The following is a 15,951-nucleotide window of genomic DNA, read 5'->3' on the forward strand; positions in this document are numbered from 1 at the left end:
TCTAATTGACAAAGTATAAGTAAACTAGTATGTAGATTAATGCTACAATACTCAATTTAGAATCATACAACATAATTAGTGAAACACTGTATATATTTCTTGCACTACAAAAGTTCTATGTAAATGGAATGTGATACAATTCATCACAATCCAATTTTTATATTCATGGATAAAACAATGAAGGCACAAATATATAAAGAAAATATTTTACATGTATATAAATATGTTTCATAATCTTATATGTTCTTACATCTAAAATTTGTAAAGTATATTTTAATATCTAGTGTTCAATTAGATAACAAATAACATTTATAAAACTGGAATTAAAATTCAAAAACTTCAACACTCTAAACTTACAGTAAAATGAACAGAATACATGTACGAGTAAATATGTTTCTGAATGCATCAGAGTAGGAATAATCCCAGTTTTGCATTTTTATAAAAAACATTGGAATGATCTAAGTATAAGGCCACTCAGCTCTTTTTGAGTCCGTATATCCAATTTAAAATAAGATGCTTATATTAGCATTTCGTCCTCTTATGTTATTCATATATACATTTTCTTTTATCATTGAATAAAGGCTTCTACTTAGAATGATAAATTAAGTTATTAAATCTAATTATTTGCATTATATACATATTAAAATGATTAAAATCAATTGAAAAATCGATATTTTATGAAATGACGAACAAAGTGTTAATTAACAACAGATTTCTTTGCTAATTATTCAATTGAATGATAAAATATAATTCTGAAAAAATAATTTTATACATTACAATTTTAAATCTCTATTCACGGTTTATGCCATTAAGTAGAAATTTAAGTAAATTAAAAGTAAAACTTAAGTACACTTCATGCGTTTCCTATATTAAGAACTATAAATATTATTTTAATACTTCAAAAATATTGCTGTTTTCCAATAATGCTCTTATATATCAATACTAATATACTCCATACATGTCTTTTCAACAGATTGATAAAAAATATATGTATACACATTGTATTCAAGTAATGTAAATACTAAAAGAAAATTTTCTTATATAATATTTTTTGTTTCTATTGCAACTAAAAGTATTATGCGAAAAATTTTTTGTTTTACATGGATCAATTTGTCACTTTAATACCTTCTGTATATAATATTTATATATAGTTACAAAAAGTATTAAAGTAAGAAATGCATATTATTAAATAAGTACAAAATTAAACAATTTAATTTTGATCCATAAAAGGAGAGATATGTTCTTTGCTTATGTTTCACTTTTATATTAATACTTTCTTTTATATATGAAAAATATTTTTAATTTTAATGATTTTAGTTATAGACTGAATTTTCGAAACAATATTGATCTAGTAAGAATAAGTGATAATATTACAGAATGATTTTAATGGAAAATGTATGTATCATATTAAAAGGCACAATCTTCTATGAAAATGTTCATTTCATGTGAATCTAATATTCATTTTGGTGCCTAATTCAACTAAATTATCATTAAATTATGTAAACAGTAGCTACCACGATTTCATAATGCTTCATTTACTTTAGCACATCATTTTCTTATTGTCATGTTATATTTTATGCTTATTTCTAAATACTTTTTTGGATGAACGAATATTTGAACCAATATTCAATTGAGCATGGCATAATATAAATAGAATTATGTAGTGCATTTATTTATAAATGTAAAACACCTTGATCGTGATTATAGTGATTTTGATGATGATGGTGATGATGGTGATAATGATGATGTTGTGAAGTTGAAGTTGTTGCATCATCCTGTAATGTTACACCAGTTAAGTCTACAATTTCATCTGCATCTTCGTCACTACCAGTTGCAGCACTTTGTGTTGACTGATGACTTCCAGAAGACAATTGACTATTACGTGAAAATGATCCACGTCTTGGTGCAGCTAATGCTGCTCGCTGATTTGCTGGCTTTACTGTGATTATGAGATTTGAAGAATTGGCAATCATCATATCTGTGACCTGTTTAAAATATGAAAAAATATAAGAAAATAGAAGTAAGAAAGAAGGTATAAGAATTACATGGAAATAAAAATATATAAATAATATATAACAATTTTACATACTTGATCTAAAGTTTTTCCAGCAACTTCTATACCATTCACTTCAAGCACTTCATCATTTACTGCTAAAAGACCTGTACTTTCAGCCAAGCCACCTGGTACTAATCTACTAATAAATACACCTGGTACTTTTTCAATTCCACCACCTGCAGATGGTGGCAATATTCGAAAACTTTCTCCATCTTTAATATAAAATCCTAATGGTTTGTCAGAACCGTGTTTCAATAATCGTACACGACGACAAGTTTCTGGTAATATGTCTACATCAATTATTGCTGATACCTGTTATTGTTCATAAAATTTGTACTTAACATATATCTTGAATGATACACGAAATAATTTGTATTCATATAACTAAGACATACTTGTCTAAAATCGTGAGGATTAGATATAGCTAATGACTTTGGTTTTCCAGGTGTGCCACCAAGAATACTTGATATTAAATTTTTTGGTTTTATTGTCCCATATCCATTTATGTCTTCTAATCCATCTCCTATTATATAAAATAGTTTTTTGTTCTATCAATCTATTTACTATATACTTTGGAATAAATATTATTGCATTTGAATCTTATATTGAATTTATCTTTGATAATTATTTGTCATAAAAATTACTTGACCCTTTCTTTGAATAAAAATTCTAAGTAGAGGTTTTGCAGCCAATAATGCCCTTGCCAAATTGTTGTCATTGTTAATGGGTAATAGATCACCATCAGTAGGATCTGTGTACCATATGAGGAAAGTTAAGTCAGGACCAATATCATGTCGCTCAGCCAATAACTTTTTAAAATCTTCATAATTAATTGCTTCATTACGGTTGACTGAAAATCTTATGATATCTGCATCAAACTAAAAAAAATTTTTATTTTCTGTGTAGAAAAGTGTTCAATAGCATAACAAAAAAGAAAGGACACTTGAATGTTACTGCATGATACTTTTTTTCTGTTTAATAATAGTATAGTTTAAAAGATGGGACTGTAAATTAAGAGGTTACTTACTTTACTTTTCACTGCGACGACACTGCTGTCAACTTGATGATGAAGTTTGCTCTTTGACATGATAATTAATTTCAAATAAATTAGAATGTTCGAAGCAAATCCACAACTCACGAATGCGATGACGTGACGTCAAAAGCACCTGTTTGGTAGAACCTGGTAGAACGCAACTTGGCTACAACCGACTCCAGGTACAATCCGTGCTAATCATAAATCTGGCAACAGTGAATGAGTTCTGTCCTAAAGTAAACATAACCTAATCAGTATGATTTCCCGCGATTTTATGAAACGTTTATTTGTATTATAGTAAGTGATAATATTAATGAAATGAATGAAACAATACTATTCGTCATACAGATAGCAAAAATGAAAATAGTGATAATACTGTTAAAATAATAATACAGTGAATACAATGTTGACAAAACATATTTAAAATTCAGTTATGTACTTTCAAAGAAAAGTTATTTAATATGAAAAAAAATACATGTTGGGAAAACTTCTCCAAGGCGATTCAAAGATAAAAGAAAATCTTACTAGCATATTAACGTCTTATCGACCACGTAATCATTTTTATTAAACATAATTACATTTCAGAAAATAAATCGAGATAGTAAATTTAATGAAAAAGCAGAAATTTTCTGAAATGCCCTCTATTTTAATTTATCTGTTCATTGTGCACATGATTTTATGTAAAGATAAATTAATATTTGGCAAAAAGAAATTGCCAACGTTTAAACAAATAACTCTCTTTTCTAGCTCTTTATATAATTGATTTAAAGAAAAAATTCTTTCTATGTATATCCTCTATCCCCCAAGATATTTAAAAAAAAATATAACTTCTACCCTCAATTTTCAGGTCTCCTCAATATTCTTTTCGAAACTATCTTCTATAAAAATATTAAAATCGGGGAGTGCGGATTTGAAATTCCTCCTTGTTAATATTACTATATATGTAACTAATCTTATTTCTTTTATATGTAATTTTACGAATTTATATGTTTCCTTACTTATTTTTAAACATTTTGTACAGAAGCAATTTAAACTTGCTTTACACAATGTAGATGTAAATATTTCAAATACAAGCATCACATATCAAACTTTTCCATAAACCAAAACAGATATCCACAAAAAATATGATTTTTATATATTACTTCTATTTCACTATAAATATATTTATATAAAATTATTAAAAAATGATTGTACATACTTAAATAATTTTTTATAATAAGTTAATCACGGTATAACAAATTTCACTACAAAACCGAGATATCCAGAATCGGATCCCTGATGTTCCCAAGTACGGCGTTGCCATATTGTTTAACTCTACGTATTTACCACGAATTGTACCTGAATCCGAGTCGCCTGTATGCTGAATATACTACATATATATCAGAATCATGATATGTCTATGTACAACATATGACTGTTATTAGATCACTGCAATTTAATACTCAATTCGTAAATCCACCGAATTAAAAAATCTTATATACTTTAAATAATAAGATTGTTTTAAATATTGATACTTTATTACTTATGTTTTCTATCTATGAATGACGAAAATCACATTGTTTAAATATATATTTAATATATTAATTAAATATATGTATAAACTGTAGATTAATATGCGATAGTATGTGTGTCGTCATATTAAAAGAAAGAGACTTTTATAAATAAAAAGATATCTGTCGATTGATATATAACAATATTTGAAGATGTTTAAAGAAGAGATAATATTTTGGGTAAAATACAAAAATCAAAACTGAATATTGCAATAAAGTTGCGTAAATATTGCAATAAAATTGCACTGTAGAAGTATTACAAAATAATATTATAAAGTAAGTATGTTAATGACTGTATTTAATGACTGTAATTAATGACTGTTAATCCGTCATCATATATTACTTTCTAACAGTATCTATATCAATTTACTCGTTACTAATTGATTATTAATCTTTTCAATTGTTTTGTCAATAAAGGTTAGTAAATATATGTATATACATTCATGTTATGATTACTTCTATAAATATCATTTCCAAATTATGACTTTTATTCTTTTTATACTTTTTATAAATTTATTGTATTTTGTAGAATTTATAATATGTAGAATATTTTACACTCTAATACTATTTCAGTACATGTTTAAAATTTATCAATTTTCAATATTTCTATATTATTCACATGTAGAGTGAAAACATGTATATTTTACAATATTATTTCTTTCCCAGGCATACTATTAAAGCAAATTTGTGGAAAGCAATGTCTTTATTAATTGATGCAAAACCATCTGCCTTAAGCAGTAATGTAAGTGAAGATGTATTAAACAAAGACATTTTATTGAAAATAGAAAATGACCTTAGCATCGACGAGAAAATATCTATTTTATTTTTGATGATAACTGATTATCAACATAGCTTTAGAGAAATTTGTGATTTATTAGAAAACTATAAAGATCACAAAGTTTATATACTTACAGAATTTATAAATAAATATCCTGAAAATTGGAAAAATAAATTATTGGAATCTATATGTATTATAAAAAATAGGCTAATTATACGAAAGTTGGGAATATCATTTGAAGATTTGGATTTATTCTATCTGCCAAAAAATGGATCATATTCCAAATACTTAAATTTAATTGCAAAAAGTCTATATTTATTATGTGAAGCTCTTTCTGAAGATAAAATCAAATTATTACTGCAATATGTTAGAACTGATTTAACTGCATATGAAGAATATTTAAAAGATATAGATTTTCTTGAATTACATATGTTATATTGGATGCAAGTAAATTATATTTCAATATATTCAGGTTTGTTTTCATCTATAAAAACACACTATTCTTTGTAATTTCATATAACTCCTTGTTCACATAATGTTTAATTATTTTAGATGGTAAGGCCAAACTTAAGAATTTGCTTAAACATTTAAAGATTTTCAAAGATTTAGAGCATATTTATGAAGATCTGAAAAAATATGAAAATCATCAAAATGTGTTAGATACACAGCGTACAAATTCTACTAATATATCTCATATACAAACGTTTTCCATGAGAGAAGAAGAATCTGTGTTGTCAGATGTGGAAGGAGAAGATATAAGAAAACTAAACAATGGCCTTTGTATTATTATAAGCCAAATGCGTTTTTCAGGTCAACAGGTATTGTATTAATAAACATAATCATTTTTATCCCAATATAGATAAAATTATATAGGGTGTACCGAGAGTAAGTGTCTTACAACTACCATAGCATTATTCTATAGCTCCGAATTGGTAGAGATTTGTTAAAAGGTCAATTTTGCAGCATCTTTTTGTAATAAATCTTCACTGATCCAGAGGTAGAGTCATACTGTGGTGGTCGTGACATTTACTTTTGATATAGCCTGTACATGTGTATAACATTTTTGTTTCAGTTTGAAACCAGATTTGGAACTGTAGCTGATCGTATGAAATTATCAGAAACATTCCAAAAATTTGGTTTTACCATTGAGGTGTTTGAGAATTTAACCAAAGATGAAATACTTACAACATTAGAAAATATTCCAAAAGACTTTGGTACTGATTATGACTGCATTTTTGTATGCATTTTAAGTCATGGTTGTAAAGGTAAAATTTAGTAAATTTTGCATCATAAGCATTATGTTGTATAAGTTATTAATCGTTAATGGTAATTAATTCTAGGTGGTATTATTAGTGCAGATGAAAAAGAAGTTAGCATTGAAGCAATAGAGCATAAATTTTGTTGTACAAAATTAAAGGATGTTATTAAAGTAGTTATTATACAAGCTTGTCAGGGAAAGGTGACAGGTAACAAAAATTGTAATTTTATGCTGTCAGGTTAAAACTTGAGATTGTAAAATCACAATAATTTTTAATTGCAGGACAAATAAATGACGATGAAGTAACTCATTTAGTTACAGATGGTCCTTTAAATTATGAAGTTTCAAGTATTTTACCATACAAAAATTTCTGTATATTTATGTCAACTATGCAAGGTTTCATATCTGTTCGTCATAAAGAAGAAGGTAATATATAATTATCTGTATGTTATAGGTTAGAATTTGATATATTTATTAGGTGTATTATTCACAAATCAGAAATTCATATTTTACAGGATCTTGGTTTATACAAGAATTTTGTAATATTTTACAAAATGGAGGAAATAAAATTACATTTCTGAAGGCTATTAGAAAAACAATTCAGTCGGTAATGAAGAAGAAAGGAAAATTAAATGGAACAAATTCCATTGCTCAATTACCTGAATTGAAAACATGCAGATTACTTACAGATTTTCAGTTACCAGATTATCGAGCAGATATATAAAAAAAGGAAAGACAATATTATTGCCTTCAATGTACAAAATTAATAAAATATAATAATAAATAATATATTCTATATATATATATATATTTTATAAAAAAAGAAAAAATGACGTTTACTTAATAACCTAATATCTTGCATAACCTAAAAAGTTGTTGATATTTAGTTTGACTTGTTTCTTATGTTTCTTTTTACACATGCATCGGTTAAAACCCGAATAATAAAAAAATAAATAATTTCGAAAATAGACATGAAACTAAAACCAGCAAAGACTCCTAAGAGACCACCAAATGTTGCTAAAACAAACATTAAATTTATATTATCATTAATATTATTATTATTATATTTTTATTTAAATTCACTTATTATTTTAATAAACAATTGGTATTACCGAATAAATGACGCCAACTATAATGCATATCCCGTCGGAATTGAATAGACACTAGATCTCCAAAAAATATATGAATTATACTTTGATTTTTCCAGGTTTTACCTTCGCTACAACGAAAAATATGTGCTTGTAATTTATCTCATTCGTAATTATAAACATATAAATATTTTTGATTATTTCTTAATATTTAATAATAAAAGATAATATTATAATATATAATATTAATAATAAAAGATAGCTTGATAAACTGTGGATTTTTTACTAAAATTAGGAAAATATATACATAATGCTAACTTTTATATATTTTTGCAGAAAACTTTTTATTATCCAATACTGCTTTCAATTTATATGTACTAGCATTAAAAGCTTTCAATCAATATCTTATGTAATGTATATGTTTCAAGTATTTTGTAATAAATACACGAATATTTTTTGCTAAGAAATTCTTAAAATTACCTGGAATAAGTAGTATAAGTCAGACCATCATAATAAACGCGTTTATCAAGATTTCCTGCTGAATTCTCCACGATATAACGATAAAAATTACAATCAGGTTTACAATTACAAGGTCTTTCCTTAGTATCCAATTCTACAAGCTGTAAAGTTTTGGGCGACATATCTGTTCCTGGCCAAGAGGTATCATACCAAACTAAAAATTCATTTCTATATATTCAATTGTTATAAGAATATTTTACACAGAGTATTATCATGCCATACTTTTTCCATATTCCTAGTTTCATAAATAAATCGCCAATAAAAAAGAAAGGCTGGAAAATTAATAATACTTGTGAATATCTTAAACTTACATTTAAACGTTTCTAGGCATTCGACATCTCTTAAATTGCATACTCTGGTATCTGCAACAGAATATTATTTATCTTAAAGCTAACAGGTAGAAAAACGTGAAAGAATATTCCTAAATTTTGATTATTTTTTTTATAGGTAATTTTTGTTTTATTTCAGATCTAGTAATTATCAAAAGAAACGCTGTACTATAGAATATTTTGCAAGTTTACGAGATAAAACAAGTTGCATTTAGAGCAATCTAACCATTTTGCGGATAATAATATGGAATGCATCCACATTTTTTCTTAATTACAGTTGTTCGACAGTTCGTTAGACAATTTATGAATGAATATCTTGCGGGGACGAAATTTCTGTTCCAATCGTTACCAATCATTTTACTTGCTTCATCGTAAAATATGCATTCTCTCATGGTGGATTTTAGCTTTCTGATATCAAGGGTCGAATAAGTTTCTACAGGTTGGACAGTCAAAAACGAATATTTATGCGCGCTTATCAATTTACTCGGTGCATTATGATCAGGATAATCGTAAGGGTCGTGTAGCATGATCTGTAAAAATATAGTAGACGTTACAAGATTAATATAATGGAGAAAAATAGTCATGTAATTAGTTTATAAAATATCGCTTCACATGCAAGATAGTAAATTATTAATAATATTGAAATTATTGAAGAACAAAGAGAACGATTTCACATTGATTTCATTACATTTTCTGAATTTCTCTTCGTCCAATCGTGTACTTCCTTCAAGATTTAATTTTTAAAATTAAAGATTTTACAGCATTTCGCGATGATATCACGCTGAATGTTTATTGAAATTAGAAAGTAGAGAATATTTTACAAAAATTAGAAATTTTTAAAGAATCGAAGATGAAATCGGACGAAAGAGAACTCAAAGATTGTAACAAAAGATTGTAACATTTTTTAACAGTCTTTTTTCACAATCAGAAATTAATGCGAAATATTACCTTCATCTCCGTAGATTCCATAATATTGGCATCATTATTTTCGACATCCAGATTAAGCAATATATTGAGTCCACTCTGATATCCACACGATGTCATTTTATGTGGTTTTATACTTCGAAGTTAATTTAAAAGACAAAGAGAATAAAATTCATAATTTAAACAATAATATACTAAACAATGTACTAATATAGATACTTAAATCTAGATATATATACTTTGGATTTTCCATTATCGAATCGTAAGTAATATAATTAAAGCTGCAACATAATCCATCACGGCTGATACTTGATCGAAATATGGTACTGCAGTTTTCAATCTTCGATTTCCACTTACACGATTCCAACAAACTTTGACAATTTCGCGTAACCTGAAATTCAATCTCATTTTCATCCAACGTGTTTTCTTTGGTGGCACTTCATTTAACAATCTCGAATAGCTTTGATTCGATAGATACGAATCTATGAAAGATATTTGCTAGCAAGTTTGTTTTCTCTGTATTATGACGCTGTACGATGTTTCCTATAATTCTGTTACCTACCGAGTTCATGATCGTTGGTATTGAAAGCTTATTCATGTCAAAAATGTTCTGCAATCGTGAAAGATTATTTCGAACGTGTGATCCGTATATACCAGGATATAATAATTCGTTCAGTAATCTCATTTCTCGAGCTATAAATTCCTTCGACAGACTCGATGGAAATGTCCTGCAAAAACAATAGGAAAAAGCCATTGTGCGGTTTAAGTGGTTTGCTATATCTATACAGTATAAGCTAACACAAAATAGAAGATGATAAAAGAGCAGCAGTAATAAGTATAACGGAAGTTTACACGATAACGATTTTAATCAAATATCGACAACGAAATACAGGTGAAAATGCAAATGAAAGATCTACAAGTTACTGACTAAATCTCTACCATAAATATAATTGTATGATATATCATCAATCGGTCATCAAGGAACAAAGATTATCGTTACATCACGATAAGAGATTATATATAACGAGTAACAGGCAGTTTAGTCGACGATTAAGAACGAAAAAGAAAAGAAAACTAAAATACTCACAAGTTGTCGGTGAATTTTTTTGTTAATCGAAGAGATACTGGATTCATATCGCATACCGTGACCGCTGGAAACGGATAATTCCATATTCCATGATGTGTCGTTTCGATGACCGAGAGAACTAAATGCTGCTCGTAATAATTCAGAGTAACTTTCAGCATTCCGATTGCAATGCACAGGGATGAGACCACCATTATTGCCCATGCGATTCTATCGAAATGAACGCGGAACGAATAGTATCGCGATTACATCGCGCTTCGATTTAATTGAAACAAAGGTGAAATTAAGTTCCATTAATGACACCTACTTATAATGTACCTATACACGGCTTAATCAGTAGGCTAAATGAATTTTGGTTTTGAATCGTGTATTGATCGCTCTTTATTGCTTTTTGACACTCGAATAGCTTATCTGTAGTAGGTGTAGCAGGTACGTGTATATACAGATGACTACGATTGAAGTGGCATAAAAGTAAATGAATTGTAAAATACGTATAAAATGTATATAACTATTTTTCGACTTTTTTAGAAACTTTTGAATGATCGTAGAAATTAAAAGTTTGCTTGTTCCAGTGTTAATTACACTCTGTTTCTGTTTGTTCTCTTAACATTGATTTTAATTAGTTAATTCATTGAACCTATGTAGGTTGAATTTTATTTGACACTTAGTATTAATTAAATTGTGCACATAGTTGCATGCAAAATATTTTTTCCTTCCTATATTTTACTGTTATTATTTTGTTTTAGAATATCGTTATATTATATCCATGTGATATTTAACGAATCGATAAAATAATGGTTTTACTCACCTTTCTATCGTAGAACGTTGAGGCTCGCAAATATATTTGCAACCATGAAGTCCCGTTTCGTGACAAAACTCCGACACATGTGTTTTTATGGTGTAACAAAATTTTCGTACGATCTTTTTCAAGATATTGCCACAACTTTGCTTTCGTACGCGTTTCATGTTTCTAAATTAATAACGGGCCAACGTTTCCATCAATTTTAAGATTGCTAATATTGCGCGAACTTGTTTTCTCAGTCTAATTTATTCGTTTTAAATTATTAGTGTTTCCCATTGGTAGTTGTTGAGAAATTCGATTAAAAGTTGCGATTAAATAATTCGTAATTGCGAAAACTGTTGAAAAATAATCCGGTTAAAAGATTAATTACATGACGAATCGATCGCATAAATTCAACCATTAATAATTATTCACACGTGTAATAAATTTCTTGAGTTTCAGACGTCTTCTTCGGTTTCAATGATCATCGATGATTTTACCTACGTGTAGCGTTGAAGGCACGACTATCGAATGAAAGGTAGCTGTATGCCAGTTCCGATACTTTAATTACGAATACACGACGCGCTGCATGCGATGTCGTATAAAAAATTCATTTCATTTTTTCACTGATCATTCGCTGATAAATCCAGATGCGAGATACGGATTTCCTGGCCTCCGGTTACAAACGATTTTTAACTGCGCGCAATAGTAAATTATTAATCACATGCAACGTTAACTTAACTTAAGTCGAACACGCGCGACATTTACGCAGGAGAGTTCATAGAAATAATCGCGGGTACAAAAGAAGAAATGAAATGAAATAAGATAAAAAATTCGCTGTTAGTTTTCTTTTTCTTTTTTAGTTTAAAACGAAGAAAAGTAGATCGATATTTTTGCAACAGTTTCAAAATAATTAGTTTGTTATTTTACGTTTTAAGCGATTCTCTTTACACGTGTAGAGATATTATTAAATTAAGTTCTTGGATATTAATTACTAAATCGAGTGACAACACACGAATGTTAATAAAGTATTCTTTATTTATTTATTTATTCTTAATCCCTGCTTTGCGCCTTAGGATGGCTCCCCATTTACGTTCTACTTGTTTACGATATATGCTTAAACATATTTACGCTATAATTATAGCTAACGATCTTTTTCATTATTACCTTTCTTAATAAACTATCGACCTACTGCTAAACACCTAGTGTCCTATTGTTATTCGTACTATTGTCCCTAACTCTACTATGTACTACTCCATTACGGCTTAGTTTTTCGTACATCGTTGAATTTTATATTTAACTTCTATTTTTGTAAAATGTAAATTAAAAGAGCGATGGTATATTTTGTCAGACGAAACAACATCGATGCCGCGACTGTTAGAATTTGACGGATGTTCTCTGGCGAGGGCGATTTCCAGCTGATTTTATCTCTTCTGTCTCTCACGGATCTCCGCCGCGAAATTTCTCTCGTAAGCCGGAACTGGTGGTCCGAGCGGCGAGAATTCCTGTTCTTTTTTATATTCCAACCACTTGTCCGACGTGCTCCTGCAAAATGAAAGCGCGTTATTTGCCGCGAATAGTGGCGACACTCGATTCTTCGACCAGGGTGAAGGATATTGGAAGCGAAATGCCCCAACTTGTTCGTCGCGCGCCTCGTCGCATCGGCACGAGTGTACTACTCGAGGCCAGCAGCGGATGGAGAAGTCCGCGGCCGAGTAGTCGGCCGAGTGACTCGATTCTTCGGATATTAAACTCTGAAGATGCCGCACTTCGCCGCGGCATCTGACTCAGCGAGTGTCATTAATAACTTGGAGAAGATAGATAAAGTGCTAAACACCGTGAACTGTGTGCTCGAGCACACGTCATTACCCTGACTACCGAACAACTCGATTAAAGGGTTCCTAAATGCACCGACCTTGTCGAGGTCGCTACTCACCGCCAGCTTTTCAAAGGCAACTTTTTCAGCTCTCCGTAGAGTCATCTCCCGCTGATCGAATATCCTCGATAAAGGAGCGACGATTTTTTCCATTAAATATAGTAATCATTTTCTTCTATTCATTCAGACTTTTAGTTCCTTTTTTGTTAAAATTTCTCTTAGAAGTCAGATTCTTTTTATTCAATCAGAATAATAAATTGTATTAATACTATTGCAATAGATATAGAAAACACAAAAAATTTGATTTATTTAAATTGTACGCTTTAGAACGTGAAATTTTTCTTTGAAATATTTCTTTGTGAACGTAGAACGAAATTCTAAAATTGTTTAGACATAGTTGCGTGAGATATTGCGCGTTACACGCGTCATATACATTTATAATTCCGATTCAATTTTTAATTAAGTTTATCTCTCCATTGTTCGTAATTACCAATAATTTCAACGAAATAAATTAATATCCTTTCGCCGAGAGTTAAGACATTAAGATACGATTGCTTCGAAGGATAAAAATTCCACGCTTCACCGAAGCAGTACAATTTGCAACCTGCTGATCTGCATAATATCTTTATCTCTGTAAAGAAATCGGAAATTTAGTAACCTGTACGTTCCAGTCCCGTGCTATGATATATGTATGCCCAGTATATCGATATAATCCAATATTAGGGTGATTTCGCGGCACCCCAATTCCAATGGCGAAGAACTTTCGTCTCGCGGAGGGCAAATGTTTTAAATCGATGGGCAAAGACAGGAGGGAAGGAAGCTGGTATTTGGCACCATCCTCCGGGTCATTTCTTGCCGCTTAAACGCTTTGACGGCTGAAATGGGAAAACTTAGCAGAGAGCAATTTTAGAAGCAACGCGTTGCTTCTGTATCAACTCCTACGATTAAATAAACGAAAGTGTTAATTCGAAATGGTACTTCAATGGTATAATAAAAGTTGAGCATCAACGTGTTGAGCATTTAATATGTCGCATGTATCTATCCATAACACGCTATTAGATCTAATTACGATATTATCGAAGCTCAGTTTTTATCACTGGAAATATTAGGTTTATGATCAAATATTTTTCTTTCCACGTAGTGTAAAATAGCGAAGAACAGATATATTTTATTAAAAAAAAAGAGATATTTTCAAAACTTTGGTCCGTTAAATATTAATTGAATTTTGTTTGAAATACGTATCTTCTTTATTAATTATCAGAAGAAGAAAGAATAGAACGGTGATCGATTTGTAGAATATCTGGCATAATATAATTGAACTTAATTGTATGAATTTAATTAGTTAGAAGCCTCGTAACTCAATCACAATGAAAATAGATATAAGAGACAATTTAAGCATATAACGTAGGATTTTCTCATATTATTTATAGCATTTGTATTTGTCAGTGTTTTAAATGAACGCATGCGTTTTCAAAATATAGAGAAATCGAACGAAGAAATTGAAATTTTTTTTTTAATATGCGAAGATTAATATATAGATACATATATTGACGTTTAAGTGGCGGATTAATTAACGTGATATCGATATTACTATTATTAGCGATAATTAAGCAACAAATAACAGCAAATGAAACATAAGTTTAACGCGTGTTCGATGCGTTAGGGTGCCAAGATTTCTCGATGTGTACGTGTAGTATGGTAATTTTAATTATGAGATAGTTCACTGCGATGTCGGTTCCGCGCAGAGAAAATTACTGCACGTGGAAGGGGTGAATCCGGTGGATGGGGTAACAATGTATTATGTGTTCCCCTGTCAACCCCTCACGTTAACCACAAACCCCTTCTATTCACCCCCAACAATTCGTTAACTGCTATCGAATTGACTTTAACCGCCGTAAGTTGAAAGTGCAACCCCGTTACCTTTAACAAAAGTTTACAATCGCCTCGACCAGACGCGAGCAATCGTATTTCGTTCCTGTGATTGGTAAAAAAAAAATCTACGTGATAAATAACAGGATAATATAACAATTTTTGGCTTAAATTAAAGACAGATTTTATCATTTTTCAGAGAACAGGAAATAGTTAAATGAAGCTGTACGAAACATTTTCAAACGAAAAATCAAAGTAATTAAAGATCGCAAAATCTTTCGAATGATTGAGAACTCGAAGATGTTGTTAGATAAATTATGAATGAAATTTCGACATAATAAATACACGGAAGTAAGATAAAATTAAATTAAATTAGATCAAAGATTACTCTAATAATATAAGAAAATGGTATTAAAACAAACATTGGCTATGTATCGTTTTATTTAAGCTCACAAACGAATCATAATTTTGTCATCTGAATTGAAGATATATAAGAAGCGTAATTCATGAAATATTAATGCACCACTCAACATATTTTTATATCAATTAATTTAATCAATAAATAAGATACTATAAAGTAGCCTATCTCTGAAGCATGTAATGTATAAGTACTCTACATATTTTTATATCAACTAATTTAATCAATAAATAAGATACTATAAAGTAGCCTATCTCTGAAGCATGTAATGTATAAGTACTCTACATATTTTTATATCAACTAATTTAATCAATAAATAAGATACTATAAAGTAGCCTATCTCTGAAGCATGTAATGTATAAGTACTCTACATATTTTTATATCAACT

General features: G+C 29.3%; 4 protein-coding genes across 6 annotated transcripts in view; 1 reads left to right on the top strand and 3 right to left on the bottom strand.

Annotated features, from left to right (window-relative positions):
- Window positions 1-75: 75 nt before the first annotated feature.
- Window positions 76-4,427, bottom strand: LOC126915905 (partitioning defective protein 6). Of its 3 annotated transcripts, none has more exons than XM_050721042.1 (6): window positions 4,288-4,427; window positions 3,084-3,320; window positions 2,706-2,934; window positions 2,452-2,579; window positions 2,090-2,368; window positions 76-1,985 (listed from the first exon to the last, which is right to left on the bottom strand). In XM_050721042.1, exons 2-6 carry the CDS (start codon window positions 3,141-3,143, stop codon window positions 1,674-1,676), a joined length of 1,008 nt encoding a protein of 335 aa, XP_050576999.1. In that variant the 5' UTR covers window positions 3,144-3,320; window positions 4,288-4,427; the 3' UTR covers window positions 76-1,673. The 3 variants fall into 3 exon arrangements, with proteins under 3 accessions (XP_050576999.1, XP_050577002.1, XP_050577001.1); XM_050721045.1 differs by having other exon boundaries at window positions 3,084-3,295; window positions 4,288-4,405; XM_050721044.1 differs by lacking the exon at window positions 4,288-4,427 and adding an exon at window positions 4,088-4,104.
- A 161-nt stretch (window positions 4,428-4,588) lies between these two features.
- On the top strand, window positions 4,589-7,479 carry LOC126915901 (caspase-8-like). The gene is made up of 7 exons (XM_050721038.1): window positions 4,589-4,915; window positions 5,306-5,889; window positions 5,970-6,235; window positions 6,490-6,682; window positions 6,758-6,883; window positions 6,958-7,101; window positions 7,191-7,479. The coding sequence occupies exons 2-7, from the start codon at window positions 5,337-5,339 to the stop codon at window positions 7,397-7,399; spliced, it is 1,491 nt and encodes a 496-aa protein (XP_050576995.1). The 5' UTR covers window positions 4,589-4,915; window positions 5,306-5,336; the 3' UTR covers window positions 7,400-7,479.
- LOC126915902 (sodium channel protein Nach-like) lies at window positions 7,124-10,905 on the bottom strand. The gene is made up of 9 exons (XM_050721039.1): window positions 10,623-10,905; window positions 10,098-10,263; window positions 9,775-9,926; window positions 9,560-9,671; window positions 8,838-9,141; window positions 8,594-8,644; window positions 8,244-8,436; window positions 7,788-7,894; window positions 7,124-7,692 (listed from the first exon to the last, which is right to left on the bottom strand). Exons 1-9 carry the CDS (start codon window positions 10,811-10,813, stop codon window positions 7,559-7,561), a joined length of 1,410 nt encoding a protein of 469 aa, XP_050576996.1. The 5' UTR covers window positions 10,814-10,905; the 3' UTR covers window positions 7,124-7,558.
- A 1,513-nt stretch (window positions 10,906-12,418) lies between these two features.
- The window catches only part of LOC126915906 (PAX-interacting protein 1), a 74,595-nt gene continuing 71,062 nt past the window's right edge, over window positions 12,419-15,951 (bottom strand). Inside the window, exon 5 of the mRNA XM_050721047.1 lies at window positions 12,419-12,945. The gene's annotated coding sequence lies outside the window, so the exon portion shown is untranslated. The remainder of the gene's footprint in view (window positions 12,946-15,951) is intronic.

This window comes from Bombus affinis, chromosome 4 (assembly GCF_024516045.1).
Source record: "Bombus affinis isolate iyBomAffi1 chromosome 4, iyBomAffi1.2, whole genome shotgun sequence".
NCBI lineage: Eukaryota > Metazoa > Arthropoda > Insecta > Hymenoptera > Apidae > Bombus > Bombus affinis.